General features: G+C 41.2%; 2 protein-coding genes across 13 annotated transcripts in view; one reads left to right on the plus strand and one right to left on the minus strand.

The window, feature by feature from the left end:
• LOC124214016 (protein expanded) overlaps positions 1–20,248 on the plus strand; it is a 143,997-nt gene that overhangs the window by 81,864 nt on the left and 41,885 nt on the right. For all 4 annotated transcript variants that reach the window (XM_069134215.1, XM_046615954.2, XM_046615956.2 and 1 more), the window contains one exon: positions 5,386–5,485. In XM_069134215.1, the coding sequence (XP_068990316.1) occupies positions 5,386–5,485 (100 nt within the window). The remainder of the gene's footprint in view (positions 1–5,385; positions 5,486–20,248) is intronic.
• The window catches only part of LOC124214018 (putative sodium-dependent multivitamin transporter), a 68,006-nt gene that overhangs the window by 19,448 nt on the left and 28,310 nt on the right, over positions 1–20,248 (minus strand). For 4 of the 9 annotated variants that reach the window (XM_046615959.2, XM_046615957.2, XM_046615958.2 and 1 more), the window contains exon 4: positions 19,604–19,943. The exons of the other annotated variants lie outside the window; for them this stretch is intronic. In XM_046615959.2, the coding sequence (XP_046471915.1) occupies positions 19,604–19,943 (340 nt within the window). The remainder of the gene's footprint in view (positions 1–19,603; positions 19,944–20,248) is intronic. 9 annotated transcript variants of the gene reach the window in all.

Raw genomic sequence — 20,248 nt, forward strand, 5'->3', positions numbered from 1 at the left:
TGTATGGATATTTCACTGCCAAGGTTTCACGAGTGCATGTTTAAGAAACAATAAAAAAAAGAAAATTGAGAAAAAAGAAACAAGCCTGGAATTCTCGGTTCTTCAGCTGCAGTATAGGTACGTCATTATATGGGAGGAAATATCAGAGCCCGTCCTGCCGCTGCAGCCACGGCTGGTAGGTCGAGAGAAGAATAAGGTATGACGACGGTGTATCCTACCTTCTCACACGATACGATCTACCTAATTATACAGAGGCTCATTTGTACCGACAAATCTGGATTCTACCCCGTGAAGGAAATTCGTTTGCCACTACCTTTAAGGTCTCCTCCACACGGTGGCAAAGTATTTTTTTTAAATTCCAGGCCTCTCCGTTTACATCACCTCGGGAAGAACCAACTTCCCTCCGATCCCGCTGCTGCTACGAAAATGCATATTTAATTCCCTTAAGCGTGACTGTCGTAATTACGCGTCCCTTTCTACGGTTCGGCTTGTTCTGTCATTTCATTTTTTTAATTTTCAATTTCTTTTCTTCCAACATTTATACGACTGGTAATTACAGTGGTTAACGAATATTATGCTCGATGTTCAAGTTACACGAATGTAAAGTGCACGTGTGCTGCGTACCGGTCGAATATCTTACTGGGCTGAATAATTACTGAAATAAAAAATCGCGAAACAGGATCGGGAAATACTCGGTGTAAGGATAAAAAAAAAAAAAAAACATCCCCACCAATCGCGTTGTACTGTTTTGTTCGTATACCGTTATGGACAATGTACTTCTGGTTCAGTGTAATGAAAAAGATACTAGGAGGCGATACTCGGCAAGTGTGCAAGGTTCTTTAGGGTGTCTCGCTGCTCCATACACGTGAAACTTGTACGGGTACTGTAAGGTGGGTGTAAAGATATAGAGGATAAATTAGACACGACGAAAGATGAAGAGCGGATAAATTAGTAAAAACCAAGAGGAATTTCGTAGAGACGGGTCAGCGTATAAATCTTAAATTAAATTAGAGGCTCTTTAGATGGAGATTTTATAGTCCCTCAGAATTTAGTTGGAACAATTTCCAATGGAATGTAGTTCTTTCGAGAAACTAGGAAAACCTTTAACGACGGACGATAAATATGATCTGGAAGATTTTCAAAGGTAACGCTGTAAGAATGTTACAAAACCAATGGTTAACTCTTTATAGTCTCAGACTTCACACAACGCGTCTACACTCTATTCGATTAAAAATTTTGTACTTTTACGCAGGCACCAGTACTTATTAATCGATTTTTTATAAAACAGATTGGTCACTTGAGTTAGATTTACCCTTTGAACTTCAGGGTATTCCTATATATGTGGCATGTCTAGCATTATCCGATAACTCGTCATCAGTTCCATGCGTTTGAATGTAATCATTTAAAAGTTACGACTTAATGATATACATTGATTGTTATAAAAAAAAATTAAAAACAAATAAAAGCTAGATCTCTTCATCTTTTAGGTACGGTGTCAAAAATTTCATCAGGCTGGCTGCAAAATTGGGAAGTAGGGCAGCCGTAGAATTTTCCATTATTTGGACACTTCTAGAGAGTACAAGAATCATAGGAGACATCTGGAATTTAGAGTGTAGCTTTGATATTAACTCTTATAGTATTGACTGTCGACCATTTGTACAAACGCTTGATTTACAAATTGTTTTACATCTTACCAGGAAGACCGCTAACGAAGCATTGCTTGAAAAACTGGATCATACAATCATTATAGATACAATTTTCACTACATAATATGCGCATTACTGCGTATGAATGTACTCGAAGATCAGCTAAAATTTCTGAAATAAGGCTTGTTTCAGTAGGTACCTTAATGGTGGATAAGCAGCCTAAACCATTATACACTCGTTCGATAGTCGTAACGTTTCTGAACCAACAGGAGCCTCAAAGTTATTCACGTACACAACTTAAACTTAAATAAGGTAAATTATCGAAAGACCACAACCAATTGTCACGATGAGACTGTCATGCGAATATTACAATTTCCTTTCTTTGGAAAACTTTAAGGTACGCGTAGATACCATTCCATTACCATTTCCGTCGACCACGTTCATCGACTTTCATCAAAGTACTGATCAAAACAACAATTGTATGTACCTAACATTCACATATCAAGAATAAAGTCCTAAATCGTCTGCTAATTTTAATAAGCTTTAAACGTCGGTAGGAATATGCAAATTATGAAGTTGCTCTTACGATATATCAGCAGCTAGTTCAATCAACGCTAATCGTAGATAAAGTATGACCAAGCGAATAGCGTATGGTCTTCAGTGCAGACGGATTAATTAACAGCTACTGCTGGCGGTGGCTCGCTTGGATCCGTTTTGATTGGCTCGAGTCCGCGTTACTCTATCGCACACCAACTGGTACACCTATATTGCTATACATGCCTAATAGTTGAAACGTGCGTTGCATCGCAAATATGCTCACCATAGCTGCGTGCGCAGTTGGTTGATTGTTCGATAATTTTACAAACCGTGTGATTATTCCGAGTCACGTATTCACGAGGAATTCTACCGATTCCTGCCACTACACCCAGACTACAGAAAATTTATATGACTCTATTTGATCAGATTATTCTTATGGCCTCAGCGTCAGGATATATGTATTCTATTGTAAACTCTTCGCCTTTACTTCGAGTGACTTTTCTGTTTCGTTTATTGCCATGTTATACGAGTAATAATAAAATTTGGAACAACAACACGCCTATTTTCAAATGTAATATAAAATCTGTCAGTCTGGTATAATGTAGGGAACATTTGACTAATTTGTTTCAAAGATTATGTCTCATGGTATTAGAATCTAAACTTAGCCAGATCAATTCTTGTACCTAATTCAGAAGGTCATCTGGGTCGTTAAGGCCTGTTACATGAAACTGGTACCCAATCCATTTGATTGGTAACTCTTTCGAGTTGCGTCGGAAATTCACAGTTGTCGCCATCAGTAGGCCATCCTGTAGTGGTGCATATTAAAGAAAATCAATTGCATTCGAACGGTTCGCTGAATTTGACGTTGCATACCAATGCAGAACGAACGAATATTTGTAGAACATGTAGAGTTAGACACATCGCCATTACAGTATGGGATGTGGAAAATTCGAGAAACGCTTGTAAATTAATGTTCCTGCTTTTCGTTTTCTAAATTTTTTTGCACTGCCCTCAAGGTACTCGCGTCCCTGTCCACGGGGCAAATAATGGTATCGTACACCGATATAGTTCTCTTATCTAGCTCAGACGTGTCTTCTCTAATGAAGTGACCCACGGAATCTTTCACTTTCAAATCTTTTCGGTCGTCACCGTATCTTCAATCCCTATTAAAAACTTTGATTACGATGCGTACAAGCATCACGTTATAAAAAGAAAAGAGTAAAAACCGGACATACACAACATATGTCTGGAGTTAATTGGCGCGGTGTGATAAATAGATACTCAACCGAAACCAATGAACTGTACAACCTGCAGTGGATTATTTTTAAAACATAATTACACGTTTCAAGTATCGTGTCATGGTATTGACACAATTTTCTGTCGTCACTTGTTTTATTTTAGTTTGATATGATATAACCGAAATGGTTATTTCGAATCATTCGGTTGAGTCATCGGTTTTATTATAGATCAAATTTCTCATTATGTACGTTGCTTGTACTATGAGTTAGTAACGTGAATTCGATCAATTATTACTTACAGTAACACGAGAAGCGTCCCGCACGGACGCCGAGAGTCGAGCATTCAAAATCCTTGTGGTTCAACGTACGAGCAAAACACTAATTTAGAAGTCGTCGTTTTGCTAGAACAGTCACGAACAGCGACGGCTGTTATTGTTTTTGGTAAACTCGCTGTTCTAACAGTTCACTTAAGATCATGGAGTACAATTGAAAGGTCAAGTACGGATTTAAATTTAGACAATTGGCGAACGCGTAGATTGAGATATGATATGTCCTAATTTAGAGAAATTACGTTTCGAGAAGAGGGTCAAGGTTTATAAAACTCACGCGTGGCATATAACCAGAAAATGATTAGGCACAGTTGTACGGAGTTATGAACAAATTATCACTCACCTGTAAAAAGACTTAGATTGAGTTAGAGTAACCGAGTAAAATTTCGCAAGGTTGAGAGTTGATCGATGATGGTCTGATTTCAATAATTATCACAAGTCTCTAACTTTTCCAACAAGCACCTTTGCTATTTTGCATCATACTTCTTTCCGAGGGCAAGAATTTTGCGTATTAACTAGGAGCAGGCGTGTATATTTTGGCAAATATTGAAATATGCAAATGTCAACAGAATCATTTTCCGAGATCATGGTTGGGACAGACTTCACAATTCGCGAAGCACCGAAGCGACACTATTATAGTGTTGCGCATTTGTCGTTATATCTTCACGGTAATCCAATGAGCTTCAAAATTATGCTTAGTGAGGTATTTCCAAAATCCGTGCCATTCAAGCCGCCATGTTACGTTCAGAAGAAGAACCTAATCTTCATGTTTGTGAGAGCACCAAACGTACCAGGTGTGTGGAAATTATTAATTGAGAAGCTATTTTCGAGCGTTTATCTAATCGCCAGTATTGCCCGAAGCTTGATGCACACAAAACCGCGTTACGACAGGTTATGTTCGTTGGTTTAGGGCATCGCCGAAAAAAAGGTCTAAATAATCTTGCAGAGTGGTAGGCGGATGGATGTCTGAACTCATTACAACTGGTGCTAACTATTCGCGCTTACTTCGTGCCACAGTCCACGGTACAATAGCGATATACCCTCACGAATTGAGTGAGTTGTAGCTGTAACTTATGCGTGTCATGTGCATGCGGTGCGACAAGTATCGTTAAAAAAAAAAATGTTTGAATATTGTTGGTATTACGAAAAACGAGGTACGCGTAACCATTTTGCGCTGTTGTAGATCCTTTTTTGGTAATTGCAACGCAAAATCAGTTTTTGAGGTTTACTCTACTTTTTTTAGTTAAACAAGGCTTTAACGTCAATTTATTTTTGTACAAGCATTAAATTTTCGCAAAAGTCACAAGAAAATATGGTAACAGTGATCGTGATGAGTAAGAATAGTAACGGATACTAGACTTTCTGGTAACAGCTAGAAAACTAATTTTTATTTTTTACCTAGAACTATATCTTTCGGTCGTGGTAAAAAATGAAAATAGTTGAGGACTGAGCGGTAACCGGAAATAAAAATTTCAGTGCTGTTGTAGCACGTGTTAATTATACAAAGCGGTTTACCACACTTGGAAGAATTAATGTTGCCTCAGAGATATTATATTCACTTTTTATGTATTCAATGCTTATTTTCCCGTATAAATCACGCTTGCGCTAAACTCCATTTTCAATTTCTATTTTCAGGCCAAGTCGAGGGTGAAGGAGGTCTACGCCCAAACATGCGTCCTGCTGGGCCAACAGGGCATGTTAGACTGCGAATTGTTTGGCCTAGCAATTCTTTCTGGTGAGTTAGCTTTCCTTCTTACTTTTCTTCGTTTTACGCTCCCGAGTTTCTCGGAAGCCTGGAGTTATTCTTCTTCAAGACAAAATCACCTGGGGCGTTTTGCCTTGGCTGCATTTGCTCGCTCTGGTATAGTCATCACCGGTCCACTTTCCGTGCTGTTCAACCAGTGCAAACCACACTTGGTGCTAAATGAGCAGTACACCCAGATAAAGAAAGGCACGAGTTCCGAGTCTTCACGGTGTTTGAAGATTGCTAACTGGAACAAGGCGAGATGCTACTCATCTTTATCTGGAACTCAACGCGCAAAGCTTTTAGACGTTCACTCACCGTCTCGTCTCGATTTCGACTGAACACAGAAAGAATCCTACTCTACGAGTTCGCCGCATACTTCACTTCCCCTCAGTTTGTTTGACCCTCGTCGTTGAAGAAACGATTCGAGGATGAACGAGGACTAAATTTTAGCTGGCAGACACTTCGTAAGTTCAATTCTTGGAAGCACAAAGTTGACGACTGAACGGACAACCGACGTAGGAACAGCCCTGAATGAATTCGTATCGTGTTACGGTGTGACTTTTCTCATGTATCGAATTACTCAAGCTCGCACAGCTCGTTACGCATATCGAGCAAAGTTGACCTGTGAATTGTCTGTCCCAACTGAGGGTTATTGAAAAAAGAAACTTTATTGTTTTTTGTTCCAGCAGTTCTTGGTGAACAGTAAATCATAAATGTGCTTTGCGAGGCCAGCTTTTAGGTGTAAATAGAACATCGGTCAGATGAATTATGGCGGTATAACCGGGCAAAGTCTACAGTGTTTGTATTCAAAGAGGGTACCTTAGTCATCGAGTCAGACGCCGTCATGAAACAAGAGTTGGCGGTGTTGTTCCGCCTGTCTTTCTCACACTTGACGGATTTAAAGATTGCCAACCACGACTCAATTCCCTCTCGGCGATAACAGCTTCATAAATGAATATTCATTCGTCTAATGGGGTACATCGTACGTACATATGCCGTACCGTTAAACAGTCGGCTGCGTTGATTCATCGCCGGAAATGATAATCGTCGAATTCCGGGCGGTGATGACTATTTCGCGAAACGAATTACTGTCGCGAGGGACCAGATCGGTGGTAAGTTATGCGAACGTTTTTACTATGTATTAGAAAAGTATCCGCAGATTAGTCAGCGTTTCTTCAAAACAATGCTTCGCTTCGGATTATATCTGTGTAGTGATCTGTACGTGGCAATGGTATCATTGGCTACATTGATGGGGTTATGAACAACCCTTCGAACAGAAGGACCTGTCAAAACATTCCATGAATTGTTGGTGCATCCACTATTTTCAACTATAAAACCATTATTGGGATTTTTATACAAAGTTGAAAATGAATTGTTGCTATTGGTATCGTCACTGCGTACGAAATTACTTTTTACAATTGTATCAAAAGTGACGGTCGATCTGGTTTTGCCAACCAAATACTTTCCTACGTTACTAGTATTATAACTATCATTTTGTACTTTACATGTTTGTAAGCAATAGAAGAAACAAGCCAGTCAGTAAATTAAAAAAAAAAAAAGTGTTCAATCGTTATATCGAAATAGTCATTCACTGGTTGGTTGCCTTTGGCTCATTTTCTATTCACAGTCGATAAAGATTGCTGTTCTAGCGTATAAATGATTATGAGGCACTTTTTCAAGAACTTATCACACTGTGCATTAAAAGAATTATTCTCAGCTTCGATAGCAATGATTCAGAGGTGACTGTTTTTTCGTTTACTTCAATATCTGTGGATCTTCACCCATCTGTCGGAAACTTTACAAAATTCTATACCGAAGTAGAATTTACTGCCATGAAATCTTCGCTTCACGGTATCGATCAATTTTGTCAATTTTACAAGTCACGATGGATTATAGGTTAGAGCGATTCCAGCGTGAACACCGACATTTACTAAATCTGCAAATTTTTACTATAAATTTTAACCACTTCATGTTCTCACTTAACTTTCTGTTACCGAGTAGTTCAATGAAACTACCGTTCTAACGCTGTATTTATGAAAAAAGTTTATGTGGTATTGTAGGAAAATTTAGCCCTGTCATTATCTTGGTAACTGAAGAAGCATATTGTAATGTATACAGGTGTAAATATTACTTCGAAAAAGTCTATAACGCGTGTCCCCTAATTTTATTTGAGCGGTTTGTTGTTCGTGTTGTTTTTTGCAGGAGAATCTTCTGCTTGAGAGGTACGTATGGGGCATTCCACGCCAATTCGACCTGGGTTTTGCCCTTGACCTCTCAGATTTGGCGCGTGATTTTTTCCATGATTGTTCTCACTTTGAGAGGTACTCTGTTTTTTTTTTCGACTCAATTTCAATTTTCCGCGAAGTGAGAACAATCATAGAAAAAATCGCGCGCCAAATCTGAGAGGTCAAGGGTAAAACCCAGGTCGAATTGGCGTGGAATGCCCCGTATATACCTAGAGATATCGGTTTCTCGAGGCAACCGGGGGTATATGTTGTCGGACGGTAAGGAATTCAAATTCCAAAACCCTCAAGCGCAATACTATTTATCGCTGTGGTCGCTAAATCAAACGGCCGAACGAAGGGGTTGTGCTTTGAAGAAGGTTTTTTTTACGATCCGACTTTTTCTCGAATGTATTTTCAAATCACACAGTTTTATTACCCCGTTCACTATATTACCAGAAGCGTCTATGTCGTTGAAATTTATAATCGCTAAGGGAAGGAACGTCTCTTATAGCTGTACTTAACTAACTCCGGTAACGATTTTGAGAAGACGTATTACGAGATCTTAAAACGAGGAAACAAACTTATGAAATCGTCTTTCTTCAAATACCACTCGTTTTTCCAATCTGAATCTATCGCATCAAAATTATTCAAAACAATTTTATTCCACTAATTTGTAAAAAAGACAGACCGTCTAATTCCCTTGGCAACTTCTTTCACCCAGTCGTTTAATTTATGGTAACTAAAGACCATCAGAACCGAATGAAAAACACCAGAGTTTGCGTTAATTACAGCTACTTGGATTCATTTTTAAATCATAAAAGAGATCTTTGCTGTATTCGTATCCACTTCCATTGTCACAAATAACATTGCTGGGTATATTTCAAAAGTTTTATTTCCCTTGATTTTAGACAAATTTGGCGGGATTCATTCTTCATTAAGCTATGCAATATTGTTCCGCGGTTTGTTAACCTTCAGCCAAAATCCGGCAATAAAATGGCACTCTTGGAGCCGTCTTCGTCGTCTTGCACGGGAATCGCGGCGGTTGGCAGGGGTTGGAAACGGAGGTGGAGGGCAAGGGCGGTCAGAGTTGCATAAACGTTAAACAAGTTTGAAACTCTTGACTAATCTTGAGGTCTCTTCTGCATACCGTTGGGGCGCACCGCGCCTCCCTTTGCGGTTTCCCCTGCCCCTACCCCCCTGCCCCCCTTCCCGCCGTTCTCCACCCCCCTTTGGGACGTTGCCGGAGCCGGTCCGACTGGTCCTCCTCCTCCTCCTCCTCCTCCTCCTCCTTCTCCTCCTCCTCCTCCTCCTCCTCCTCCTCCTCCTCCTCCTCCTCCTCCTCCTCCTCCTCCTCCTCCTCCTCCTCCTCCCCCCCCCATTTCCTCCTCCTCTTCGCCATGAGCCGTTGGGCCTCCGGACCCCCTCCCACATTCCAGAGGGCCCCATCACGGGCCCCGGCTGGGCTGGCGGGTTTTGAGGCGCGCGAGGCATGGCGCGACCGGGAAAAGAGTTTAAAAAGGAAAAGAAAAATGAGGAAAGAGAGGGAAAAAAAAACGACCGGTCGAGAGAGAGAGAGAAGTAAGTAGAGGGCAGCGAAGGAGGAAGACAAAAAGAAATACTATAGCAAAAAAAATCAGAACAAGTACAAAAAGCAGCTCTCACACCCCCTGCAAACGTCGCCGGTGCTGCTGTTATTAATCTCTTGCTCATTGAAAAGAAAAAAAAAAAATTTCATTTCATTATTTTCTCTTTCCCTTTTTCCGTTTCTCGTTTTTGATACCTCTTTCTCTCCTCCTCTTTTCCTCTTGCACGTTCTCGAAGCTTTTCATATCTTTCCCCTTAATCGTTATTTCTCGATTGTTATTGTCGTCGGTGCAGTTGTTTTTTTTTTTTTTTACACACTGTTTCGCTTATTTGATTTTTCTTCAGCTTCTATTACTGTCTTGTTTTTTTTATACACTCTGCAGTCACTCGATAATAATGACACGAGCAAAAATCAATTTCATAACTTAATATTCTCGTATATTCACCGGTGAAATTTTTATAAGGCTCAAACGGTAGGTAATAATGTACGATTCTATAACAGACTTGACTAACCTGAACTCAAATTTTTGGAGATACATACGTCAATATCGATATCTATCAGGGCGTCCCCTTAAGGTTAGGTTTGAGCCCTTATGTTGTGTAAATATATGTATATGGGGCAGCAACAAGCTTCAATTTTATAAGTTCAGAAAAAAAAATTCTAACAACGTGAAACTCAATTAATTTTTTCTTCTTGTTAGACTTCATCAATTTCCTTTATAGAATGCAGAGGTAAGAAAAATGTCTTCAACTGTAGAATATCAGCATTTTTGAAGAAACGTTTTTGAAACTTCTGTAACTTTTCTTCTTCTAAACCTCGAAACTTTGTATACTAGCTCTTTAATTATACGGGACAGGTATGGGGGTGTCTCAAAAAAAATTTCTCGAAGACCATATTAAGTAACACCCTAACGTTACGTTCATGCATTTTGAATTTTTTAAATTATCATCTCACAAAAAGGGACCATTTTACATAATAGTACACCGAAATAAATCGGTGTTGACGTTGCTTAGTAATTTAATACTTGAAATGATTGAGGAATGTAGTGCAGACGACCATTTATTGTAAATGTAGTCGGTTATACTACGTACATTATCTAATAATCTACTTACGAGAAAAACGATTCGTAGCGCCAATTAAATACCGGCTAGGATAATCGAAATTAGTCTAGTGTTCAATAATCCACAATATTATTTTTTTACTCCAAGTCAGTAGTATTTTTTTCACATAAGTCAGGTTGATAATGTATTTCTTCATTGTCAGTGTAGGGTTGAATCTCGTTGAAATATGGCCGCAACATTTCTTTTGTGGGTGGGTAAATATATTTCCATACTACACATATTACCGCGGATACAAGGAAATACATTGCAAGTGCTTATAATTTAACATTTTCATTTTTAGATATGTTTATTGATTTAATTTTATTTACAGATGTATGGATCGTATCTTCCCCTAGGGTCTCTAATATTCTGGTTATGTCATAGAATATTTTTATTTATGAGTTTCGCTCGATCATGATGTATTTATTATAATTTAACGTCAACCTAATATTATATATTATATAGTTGATTACACAGGTCAGCAAAAAGAAAAAGGTTCTTTTATTTGAGTTTATACTTAAATGAATAAATTTTGATTCTTTACATCGAATGATAACCATAATCTTCATTTATTACTTATAAAGTTCTCTTTTATATCTTTTACGTTGATAAATAAGCACCTTGAAATAAAAAGCAAACTGTATCTAATAAAACTATTTTCTATTTTATTAGTTACTCGGAATAAATCAAAATTTGATATCTAGAACCCGGACTCAAAATTCGTGTCGACCGGTGATATACGAGGTGGCTTGGGAATACTGACATTCATCACGTAGTAACTGAAAAAGTAATTTTTGATTTCAGTGGCAACGTGCGTATTAGTGGTTGAAAAAGTCGATTTAATCCAGAGATTATGATCATGAGCCGCCTTATGATATGGAAAAAATTTTCGCTATCCCTTAGCCGATGAAGATACCAACGTTGTAACAAATAAAAATCCAAATTTCTGCGATAGGATTTAACAAGGGCGGTTGATCGATATTAGAAATATCGGAGAACGGTGCGATCAGGGATACGTTATATATACGCAAGTCGGATGTAGTTTATATTAAATGTCAAATCTTCGGTGGCGATAACATGAAACGCACGCTTATGGTCCTGCTGCCGGTTGTTGAGGGGACTCGCCCCATGCCGCGTAAAGTAAAGTGAGATGAAATGAAAAATAAAAAAAGAAGACTAAGAAGAAGAAGAAGAAGAAGAAGAAGAAGAAGAAGAAGAAGAAGAGAAGCAGAAGAAGGGGCCGTGGATGAGGACGAGGACGAGGACGAGGACGCAGCGGTGCTGGAGGGGGAGAGATTGAACGGGCGTTTGAACATGTGACAGAGAGAGTGAGATGACAGAGGCAGATAAGGGCTCGACAGAGAAAGAAACGGGGAGAGAAAGCCCACGGGTAAGACGGTAGCCCGGTGATTTGTATAAGCCCCTTCGAGCCCCTCGCTCTCCGTCCCGTCCGGGCCCTCATTGCCGCAGCTTCGGGCCCAGGAATGCGGGGAAGGGTTACTCGGCTGGATTGGGGGGGGGGGGGCCCGGCAGGTTCAGCGGATGCCCCGACGGAGCCACGCTGCGCGGTAGGGAAGCAACCGGGATGGGATCTCTCTTTCGTTTAGCTATTCCAACGGACCCCGCCGACCGGCCCGGGGATGGTGAACGGATGGGAGAAGAGAGGAATGGGATGAGGAGAAGAGAGGAAGAGGAGGAGGAGGAGGAGGAGGAGGAGGAGAAGGAGGAGGAGGAGGAGGAGGAGGAGGAGGAGGAGGAGAAGGAGGAGACGCGCCTTAGCGCTCGACGTATTCCCCAAGGCCCCTTATATCTATCTGGACTAAATTACCATGGCTCCTTGGATGTGTTGGAGTGAAAAACTTGCATAATTTACGGAATTTTTATTTACGGTGAGCGTTATTGGAAGCGTGCTCATCGGCGCTTGACTTCCGCTCACACCTGCGATCACCTTCTCATTTACAGCTCACCTCTTGTATATCAGGGTGTTTCCGTTCGTTGTAACATTTTTTTTTTTTTTTCTCTTCAACTCTTCTTGTTCGAAACTTGTTTTATATAGTAGAGAAAAGGAAAATAGTTACATTCAATTGAATATAGAAACGAATAGAAAATTCTTTGTTAGAGGATATCTGTTAAATCCAAATCTCAAAAGGCAAAGAATTGAAGAAATTGTATTCTGTACCTACCTATAAGAATGTCTGTAGATCAGTCTGTTAATACAACGGTTCACAAGTCGTGTATTCAAAATCAATTTCGTGTCAATTCATCTTTAAAGTTCCTTTGCGCCCAAACTACTGACTTGACAACAAAAATTAGAATCATACCTATGTAGAGAATTCAATTACGGGATCTTCCATGATCAAGTCTGTATTATTAAATGTGACTGGGTGGTAACATTTTAAAAGAAATGAAACCTCTAATCCGTACTGAAAATCTGCTAATTTTGCCATTATTTTTTGACAACTTGAGCTGCCGATTGACTTTTTTTTCAATATTTCTTTTTTTTTTTTTTTTATTCAACTTATTTTTCTCCCCTCGTTAATATCTATCCGCAGTGCAAAGACAGCGTTGTAGCCGGATAATCAAAGTTGCAAATATGCATAATACCTAAGCAAAAAACCTATCTGTTGGGGTAAATTAATTAACTTTATAATTACGCTAGGAGTTGGCGCGAATCTAGATCGTTTCGTACAGAAGCTTCATACCCTTTAATTATTCAAAACACAGTTACCGTATTCGACTCATTAAAAGCTATTATAGGATAAGCAACGACGTCGTCTTGCGGCGAAAGTCGTTAAATTATGCGCACGTTTAGTGCATGACTTTGCTTAACCGTGCATAAGACGGTGTCAAAGTTCATCAGTAAGGCGCACCGTTTCCAACAAGACCGTAATAACTGTTAACAATTAATTTCGTCATGGTTTACCGTGCAAAAGCTTGATTCTACGCAATTTTCTGCAACCAACTCTTCCTGGTGGAAAATTGAATTTAACCTATATTAAAAACTTGACGTACCAGTCGCCCCTGTATAAATTCTATACTTCAAGTTTTTTCCACCGTGAATTTCCCTTTGGCCACTTACATCGAAGAGCTTATACAAAGCACGTTTAGACGAAAAAGATTTTTTGTTTTCTTCAGTTTTGAGTTTGAATATATCATACAATTGTGATACACCACCTGACTGTTACATAACCGTGTAATTGAGGACGAATGGAAATTGATGAAATAAATGCTAAATTGAAACGTGTACAATTTAAAATACTCGGGTATGTTTCGAAACAAAGTAGATTTTTTTTGTAATAATCCGAGGAAATTTGAGACCACAAGCCAACCATACAAGTCGTATAATTTATCAAGTAAGGTGGTCTTTCACGAAAGTCCCATTCATTCAACCGAAATAAAAAAGCGAAACCACAATCAATTACCAATATTATAAGACTTTATACCCCGTCGGTCATCCAAATACGCATGCGCTAAATCATGTGATTCGATTTGTATATTCGACCAAGTCGCGTCGAATTTTCGGTCTCTTTGCCAGGTTGATCAACTCGATTGTCATCCAACGCTAGCGTTCAGAATTTGAGATGGCTAAAACGTGACGGATCTGCATGTAAGTCAACGTAACCTCGAAAGTTTTGTGCATACGGGGTTTGCGCAAACGCATTTGGGTATTCAGTTTTTCACACGGATACATAGAAGATTTAGGAAACGAAGAAAAACACACGCGTATATAGCATAATACATCCGTCACCTGAGAATGCGAATATGGGCACGGTATTTCCAATCTGCCAAAGGTTTAATTTCAAACCAGCTGTTGTTACTGGACACGAATTCGTAGAAGATGCTTAACCGCTAACAATAAGACGCAATTAATCAAACACCGAGGAACTGGGCATTGAACGAATGTCAATGATTCATTCAGGCGTACCATAATAAGGGTTGGATAAAACGGCGTTTTGTAAACTAAAACGCGATCTTGGTCCGGGTTGATTTATAATACGCGATCGCTAATGAAGGTGCGCAGATGCGTCGAGGTTCGGACCGGACCATACCGAGACGAACACGGACTAACATGGACATGATACAGATGCGGGGATGTGATAAAGTGAGGATAGGGTACCAATGTATCGGGCCCAGGCAGCAGCAGCAGCAGCAGCAACAGCTGGCGGCCAACGGCTGGCAGCCCTGCAACCCGCGTCTGCAGGGCGGCCTCAACGACTTCGCCGCGCCGCCGCGCTGATGTATATAACGTGTTTTGTTTCTTGGAACAATTTGATCGGGATGAAATATGCGATGAGCTCCGGATAAAGGCCCCCCGAGGGGGCGGGAGGGAAAGGGGAATCGCGTTTTACCCCTTGCCGCCCCTCGAAGCACCAGAAGGATGTAGGAAGAGGGATGAGCGTGGTAAAATCTCCCTTCTCTTTCCCAACCCCCTCCCGCCCCACTCAGCCGTAGTGCCCAGAACTCCATCTATCTTCTTTGTAATGCAACGTAAGGCAGTCTATAAGTAACGCATGTATGTTGTACCTCTTGATACACAATGAATATTCAGGTGCGCGCCTCTCCGTGAGCGTTGCTGTTGCTTGCACTGCTCCTGGCGGCAGTCTCGCTGGAGTTGAAACGACCTCGTATATCTCCCGTTCCAGCGTTCGTTCTTCTTTTCCCGATACTGCTGCGAAGAGAACGAGAGAGAGAAAGAAAGAGAGAGAGAGAGAGAGATTTGGTATGCGGTATAACTTCGTACCTTACCTACGGACGTTTTCACCCTTCCTCGTTCATGATTGAGTCGAACGATCGATTGTATGTGCTTTAACTCCAGGTGATAATTTGGCTATTATTCATTTCGAACTAACCGAGGTTACGACGCAAACGCGATACGTTCGGTTCGGTAACTCGAACCTTGAGCGTACGAGCGCAATTTGTATTGTTACTGGAAAAATTATCCAATCCAATTCTCATCGATCATGTAATGGAAAGGTGTTGGAATTACGATTGTGGTAGTTATCACCGTATGCTGTAAAGTCACGTTTGCATCGCAGCATTGAAGAGGTGATCCAATATGGACATTGGTTTTATTCTCAAAGTGCGGGATAACCAGGCGACTATTTTCTTAAATAATACTCATCTTGCAATAAAACTTGCCGTTTAAGATTCTTTTTTTTTTTAATGGGATTCGAAGAAGGTTACATCGATTTATCGCGAGTAATAAGATGAAAATCTTTTATTTCACCTCGTCACATTGAATCACTCACGCCTTCATGTTGTGCAAGTTTTTTTACCTGACGTAAACTGGGCTAACAGAAACTAACTAATTAATCATATTATGCGCGCTGTGATCTCTGTGTTACTACAGACTTGTAAAATTGGAAATTATTTTGGTCAAAGTTTAATCGAATGCAGCAGCTCAATTCCTCACAAGTAAAGAAAGTCACATGCTACGTATTTGATCCGTGGAATAAATGAATTTGTCAAAAAAATGCATAGATATCAATGTAATAATATATTAATAAATTAATGCTTATGCATACACAATTGATGGATATATTGAAGATGTGTAATGTGCCGATTTGTCGTACAGAAATATTCGTTATTGATTTTAATTTTTCGTGAACTCAGGAGCACAGTTATCGATAAATGGAAAAAAAAGCATGAGAAATTTGTACGTAAAGCGTCGTGCAACGTCGCGCAGATCATGTTTCGTTAATCCGCACTGATCTCGTTAGGTACCCACTGTAAGGTCTTTGGTATTTTATTACCTACTACCAACGGCCGTCTGGTCACGGTCAAGACTTGACAGAAATGTATAGGGAGCCACAGTCTATAATCTATTACATCTTCACCTATCTTCATACTCAGGGCGCAACGCCCCTCCAGATACGCTATACGATTCAAACGACGCACTGGTTCGTGTATGGAAAATAATGAGGGCTCCGGTTTACCACTATTTCAAGTTAAGAAATAGGTTCAGGCGTATAGCTGGGCGTAGATTTGCTCCTTGCGTGCGTCGACGACGACGGCTTTGGGCTCGGTGGCTAATGGTCAGTTGTGGTAGCATTCCTCATTCGTTGTGGTCAACGAGTGCCTCCAGCACTTTGGGTCTACGGGCGCGTCATCTCCGCGATGGAGTCGCATTCCATCAGAAGACGTGGGTGCGCTCACTCGCTCTTTTCAACCGCCATGAGTCCCTGTAGGTTGGCTCACGTGCTTGAAGGCCCACGTGAGGCCTGGGTCCTATCCACTCGCCGCAGGTGGTGTAGGATTACGTTCTCTGATCACCCGGACCAGGAGAAGGACTAGAACCAGCGCCAGAATCACGTCGAATTTATTCATTCTCTCCTTCCAATACCAGAGAATTCCGCGAAGGAGAATCCGGACTCTTGAATAGAAAATCCCAGAATCTTTATCATAAGGGAATATAAAAGTATATTCTACGCTTTGGACTGAGTTTTATTGCTGTAGACACTTTATTTATTACATCGAACGCCACAAGTTATGGATAACAACCCATCGACCCAGCAACGATTGCATGCTTTTGATTTAATCAGGTACGCACATTACAGCGATCCTTGTTGTATATTCTCATTTGGGATTCCTCGTGGTAGCGTCACGTCCAGAGAATTCACCGAAGGAGCGTCGGAGGTTTTGGAGTCAATCCCGAAGTCTCTTTACAAAGCGCTCAGTGTGATCTATACCGGGTCAGATTGAGGACCTTCGATCTTTGACATTGAACAACACATCCGGTGGACAACCCATGAGTTACCATTTCTACAAATGATGACATGCTTCGGGCGAGACACTCCATTTATCTACCTCAATGTTTCCGTTGCGTATTTTTGTATCCATCGCAATCGGATACGATGCCTGTGATTGCGCTGCAACAGTCTACGAGATGAATCGTTGAACGCATCTTAAGCTCTTACACGGGGTGACGTCAGGGTGCGGGTACCGATCTATCTTTCTTTGATCAGCAACGGGATGGACGATTTATCTTTGGTCTCGTAACAACTCACATTACGTTTATAAATTTCGGAGGTCACTGGTCCCCGGACAACATATCTTGATAACAGGGTACAGGGTCTATTCTCTGCGTTATCGCAAATCTGGTTCATCGCAGAGGTTAAATCATGTTATAAATTTTTGCGCACTGCCGACTCTTAGACGTCGTTAATTCGCTACGTTTCCGAGACGGGAGACCCTCGGGGCGTCATGGCGATGGTCGCGATTCACCGGAGTTAGCTACCGTCGTAAAAGGGATTAACCCTCTAGCGACTAGATAATTCCGCATCCTTTGCAACAATGTTTCGCTCAACGTCGAAATACGCAAGCAATGTAGGTATCGGACATCATCTAAAACTGCTTTCCATGAATGATGAAATAGATCGTTGACAGTAATCGTGGTACTTGTTAAGCTCCTCAATAAAATGGCAATGTTAATGGTCACAATTATCAGCGAGATTCTAAGTTTTTCACAATTGTTCACACTGCCGTGTGCTGCCGTAGTGTATAATAAAAGTGATCATGTCTTGAGAATTTGGGACACAATAATAAGATACTCAAATTTCTTTGACTTGCGTTGTAAAATTGCTTCTGGTTCTTGGTGGAACTTTTCCAAGAATTCTGACATTCGGATCGGAGAATGATATATCCTATTCTATATTTTTCGTACTGCAATCTTTTTCCCTTATGTTTTAAGCCTGACAGTAAATCATTTTGACACGTTCCTGGTAAGCTCAAAAGTTCTAACTTGTTACTTTTTGTTCTGTTCATTGGTTGAGGTATCGTCGAGGGGAGCAAGCCATTCTCACCCTTCCTATAGATACATTCCCATTTAGTTCTACCCTGCTGGAAGAATGTGCGTATACGATGATGAACGTTGAAGGACAGAGGTCAAATGGAAATCATAATTATTTCAATTTCTAGGATTTCTCATACATCTGACGAAACGATTACCTGTCCACCTTTGAAGGTGGTAAAACGCGGTAGGCGTTTGTTGTACGTGGATTGTGGAAACATGCGTCCATGGTATGTACACAGAGGTGCGAGTGCGTGTTCAAATTGCATATATATAGAACACAGCAGAGAACACACGTGCAAAGGTAAGCGTCTGTACCTACCAGGCTGCATATAATGGTTGGGTATTATATAGCTGTGTTCGTAAAAGGGCGGGTTCTTAAATAAAGCCACGGACAGCTAGTTTCACTGGAGGCAGCAATCAGGGAAGATTATGGGTCTAATTATAGTTACGCTGCATTGTTTCCTTCTGAGAAACAAGAAACTTTACCTCCGTCTTATTCTTCTTCTCATAGTTTTTGTCACGAAATATCGTGTCGGCTTATAAAGAACAAAACGACATGACGAAATAACTCCGAGAGATACCTGTGGAGAGCTACCCTATACCCTACTCCTTCTCCCCCTCGATAATACTACCAAGTTATGGATATTACGATCGTACCGGCATACTTTTTATCATACCGCGAGTATGCTTCGCCTACCTCCACACTCTTTCATCGTACACGTATGCAAACGGAAGTGGCTTGATACATGAAGGTGAAATGGTACGGTAGAGCGTACCATTGACAACTTATGCTTGGCGCTGCTTCATAGGTGCCGGACAGTTCGCAACCTTGATTGACAATGAACTTGAAAGTTTTTCTTCCAACAATGCATCAGGTCCAGTGATGAAATTGCTATCTAATTTTGTATATTTGATACTTTTAGAGAATTGCCGGCGTAAGACCTTGTTGAGTTGTCCGTGACAATATTCGTGCACATGACTGCTAATTTTGGTTGTTGAAATCAGCTTCATTGATCGGATCCATCGTTATTGCGGATGACGTTTATCTGTGAAGTCAGTAATGCCGTCGTCGGTGGCATTGAATGTGTCAGAATCAATCTAAGGCTCTGTATATACATACATCTACCTGCAATGAATTTCACACGTTCCTGCTTCGCGACAGAAGGCTTCTATATGGCGATAAAGCGTCTGTACTTTAAAACGTACAGTACCAAAATTGCTAAAATAAATGTTTCTCCACTTGATCGTACGTCGTAGTTTACATGCATGCACATTCTGGAAACTTTACAATAGAAGATCGAGAATCCCTCTGCATTTTTCAACATCACAGGGTAAAAAGCAGGGTATATCGGGCCAGATTACAGAGCCGTCTCATTTACCTGGTGATCCAACATACCTACTTACCGATATCCCACAGTACAGAAGAGCTTGGACCCGATTGTTCGCGACTCGTACCCATCGCTGGCCACACGGCTTTACTCCGAAGAACTCGTTGCAGGGTTTGCTCCCAATCTCTTCCCCCTCTCTTTCTCTCTCTTTCTCTCCTCTCCTCTCGAAAGTTCTAATGTTAGGGCTGGCACAGGACTGTGGCAAGCCCGGTAGCTGGTGCCACCCTTCCCCACGTTTCCCCCGCGAGGCCCTGCGACAGGCAGGCAGGCAGGTGTGTCCGTCCGGCCGACCGTCGTCGAGCACTCCGACCGTCTGAGCGGTCCAGCCGTGTATCGCGTCGGTTGGGCCCGACGACCTACGTAAAAAAGAGCGAGATGAACAAAAGTGAATTGCCTACGAACCGGCGCGGTGCAGCCCTGCAACGCCGCCGGTCGTTGGCTGTCTCGGGGTCCGGCAGCAGACCCAACTCTCTCCGCACATACTGCACAGTGTGCAGCGTTCATGCCGAGCGAATACCGATGGTCCGCATGCCGCGCATGGTTACGTATAGGTATGCTTATGGTACGTCGTTCGGAGCCTGGAGTTTCCCGAGGGACCTTCGAAGGTGACTCGGGGCCTTGGAGGCGAGGGTTTGGGGCATCGGGCCCTTGCGGTAGACAC

This window comes from Neodiprion pinetum, chromosome 3 (assembly GCF_021155775.2).
Source record: "Neodiprion pinetum isolate iyNeoPine1 chromosome 3, iyNeoPine1.2, whole genome shotgun sequence".
Classification (NCBI taxonomy): domain Eukaryota; kingdom Metazoa; phylum Arthropoda; class Insecta; order Hymenoptera; family Diprionidae; genus Neodiprion; species Neodiprion pinetum.